Source organism: Aplysia californica, unplaced genomic scaffold (genome assembly GCF_000002075.1).
Source record: "Aplysia californica isolate F4 #8 unplaced genomic scaffold, AplCal3.0 scaffold00377, whole genome shotgun sequence".
NCBI classification, from domain to species: domain Eukaryota; kingdom Metazoa; phylum Mollusca; class Gastropoda; order Aplysiida; family Aplysiidae; genus Aplysia; species Aplysia californica.
The window spans coordinates 703,653-706,986 of NW_004797647.1; the positions used below are offsets into that span (position 1 = coordinate 703,653).

A 3,334-nucleotide genomic window follows, 5' to 3' on the forward strand; every position below is an offset into this window, starting at 1 on the left:
CTATCTATCTATCTATCTATCTATCTATCTATCTATCTATCTATCTATCTATCTACCTATCTATCCATCTATCTATCTAACACACAAAATGACCACCCCTGTGTGTGTTTGTTCGATAGGAGCGACCATCACAGTACAACCGCGCTCTGTTGTTCAACGTGGGCTTTCTGGAAGCGTCCGTCCTTAGAGACTACGACTGTTTCCTGTTTCACGACCTTGACCTCGTGATGGTGGACGACCGCGTGACCTTGACCTGCGGGACCGGGCCCAGACATCTTACTCTGGAGCCAGGGCTGCGCCCAGGTTACGGGTGAATAGCTTTCTCAACGGTTTTCTCGTCTTTTTGTTTGCTATATCTTTCTCGACGTTTTTTCTGCTGTTCTGGCTTGCTGTAACTTATATAGCTTTTTTCTCATTTTCTTGCTTCCGCAACTTACTCGGCGTTTTCTCATGCTCTTGTTTGCTATAACTGGACCTTTTTTCTCATGATTTAGTTTGCCGTACTTTCTCAACGAATTTCTCATTTTTTTTAGTTTGCCGTACTTTCTCAACGAATTTCTCCTTTTTTAGTTTTCCAAACTTTCTCAGCTTTTTTAATCATGTTCGTTATTGCCGTATTTTTCTCAGTGGTCTTCTCGTGTTCTTTTTGCCGTAACTTCTTCAGCTTTTTTTTTATCATGTTCTTTTTTGCTATAATTTTCTCAATGGTATACAAGTTTTTGTTTGCTATAATTTTCTCAGCTTTTTTACTCATGTTCTTTTTTGCCGTAATTTTCTCGAAGTGTGTTTCATGTTCAGGTTTCCCATAACTTTCTCAACGTTTTTCTTATTTTCTTACTTGCCATAACTTTCTCAATGGTATACATGTTCTCGTTTGCTATAGTTTTCTCAGCGTTTTTCTCATGTTCTTGTTTTTCCGTAACTTCCTCAGTGGCTTTCTCGTGTTCTTTTTCATCGTAACTTTCTCAGCTTTTTTTTTTCTCATGTTCTTGTTTGCCGTAACTTCCTGAGATTTTTTTATTTTATGCTACTTTATTGGAGGGGGGGGGGGTATTGTTTGACGAGATGTCGGTATAAATCAATCGTTTCTCTTAGTTTTCTTTTCTGTAATTTAAAAAAAAGTAAGGAAGAAAAATATTTCTGTGCACGGCAACGATTTTGTATTAATAACAGAGCACCCTCCTCTGAAGAAAAGAAAGGAATAAATGTACTCCCCCCCCCCCCCCCAACTAAAGCAGTGCTACTGACTGAAGTGTCTTTAGGCTATTCCCAAAAGGGGGGGGGGGTAGGATTAACATGTTCTTATGCACAGCAGATTTGTAAATGGGCTGATTTATCCATGTCATGCTGATACTGCGCCGTAACATAATAGGGGGAACTGTTGCTTTTTCTTTCCTCCTCCTTACTATTGTGATTTTCCTCTACTTCCTTTGTATGTTTGTCACTCTCTTTTAAACTGCTAATTCCGGGGTGCCTTGATAGTCGAAGCAGACTTTGTGCTGTTGAGGCTAGAGAGGTGGGCAGAGTAAGTGTGGACTTCTCTGTTGACATCCACCAATTGGCTCTCATATGACCTTATGCAGCTGTGAACGCTGTAAAACCTTGCTAAGACCAAATATATTTTGGCTAAAACTAAACTGTAGATGTTGTCATCATTAACGCCTTTCATCCCTAGCAGGGTATAGGCCACATACAAGCTCCTTCCATTTATCTCTGTTCTGGGACGTCCTTCCCAGCTCTTTCCAAGTGAGCTTCATCTCTCTAATTTCCCTTTCCACTCATCTCCGAACTAGCTGTCCCCGTGGTTTTATGCACCCCGCATGATTTAGCAAAATTTGATAATTTAAAAAAATAATTTCTTATTATTTCCCTTTACCATTCTTTGTTAAAATTAACAGAATCGCATAATTTCACATTTTTGGGCACAGTTTGCATAATTTCAGAATTTTTTCTTGCATAAAACGACGGGGACAGAACTACGCCTATAGATGTACGGTGTGCTATTTTCATCCCCACTTTTTTCTCTCACCAGGCCAGAGAACGCCAACATGTTTGCGGGAGTTGCACTCTTCACCAGGGACCAGTACATCCGGATTAACGGCGCCTCCAACTTGTTCTTCGGCATAGACGGGGGAGAGGACGATCTGTGGAGAAGGTCAGTTTGTTCGCTTCGCTTTTCTCATATCGGCTGAGACGGGCATCCAATGCCGTGGGAAAAATTGGTTGTCTAAGACAGTTGGACGTAGACAGACAGACAGCTATATTATGTATCTTTCCCTCACCATTGACTCATTGCACGTATCTTTCTCTGCTCCCTGACATTATTATCATATGTATCCTCTTTCAAGTGACGCATAACACGTATATTTCTCTCACCACTGAAGTATCTTTCTCTGTTCCATGACACACGGTTCACCACAGCAACATGCTGGTGTCTCGCATGACATTTGGCACATATCTTTCTCTGCTCCCTGACATATTATAGTAGGTGCCTCTCTCTGCTCCCTGACATATTATAGTAGGTGCCTCTCTCTGCTCTCTGACATATTATAGTAGGTGCCTCTCTCTGCTCTCTGACATATTATAGTAGGTGCCTCTCTCTGCTCTCTGACATATTGTCATGTATCTCTCTCTGTCTGCTCCCCGACCCAGGGTTCACCACAGCAACATGTTGGGGTCTCGCGTGACATATTACATGTATCTTGTCTCACGTGACATATGGCACGTATCTTTCTGTCTCCACTCGCAATGTTAATATACGTATCTTTCTCTGTCTGAACCCCGACCCAGGGTTCACCACAGCAACATGCTGGTGTCTCGCGAGACGTATGGCACATGTCTTTCTCTGTTCTCTAACATACAACACGTATCTTTCGCTTCTCTCTAACATGCAAGACGTATCTTTCTCTGCTCACTCACATATTATATGTATATTTTCTCTGCACCGCGACCCAGGGTTCACCACAGCAACATGATGATGTCTCGCGTGGCGGGTAGTGTGGTGGCCTACAGTCAGGTCCGACACAGCGAGCAGCTGGAAGAAGACAAGGACAAGGTTGCCAGGAAGCTCAGGTCAGCCAAAGAGCTTGTATATTATAATACTAGAGCTGGCAGCAGTGACGTCACGTGTGTCAGACATGGGGGCTCTCGTGGCCTAGAGGTTAAGGTGTTCACCTCTCATTCAAAAGATCTCGGGTTTTAATATGGGTAGCGACGGATAATTTTCTTCTCTAAAATTGTCTCCTTTCATTTCCCTTCCTGCTCTCTAGTAATTTTCTGTCGTCTGCTTTCGTCTCCATGTTATTCTGCCGCCACCCCTTCACCCCCTTTGCCC

General features: G+C 42.7%; 1 protein-coding gene across 1 annotated transcript in view; it reads left to right on the forward strand.

Moving 5' to 3' along the window:
• LOC101851752 (beta-1,4-N-acetylgalactosaminyltransferase bre-4) overlaps positions 1-3,072 on the forward strand; it is a gene marked incomplete at both ends in the record, with an annotated part of 4,887 nt that extends 1,815 nt beyond the window's left edge. The window contains 3 exon segments of the mRNA XM_013085461.1: positions 120-310; positions 2,033-2,155; positions 2,956-3,072. Of these exon segments, the coding sequence (XP_012940915.1) occupies positions 120-310; positions 2,033-2,155; positions 2,956-3,072 (431 nt within the window).
• Between the last annotated feature and the right edge of the window lie 262 nt (positions 3,073-3,334).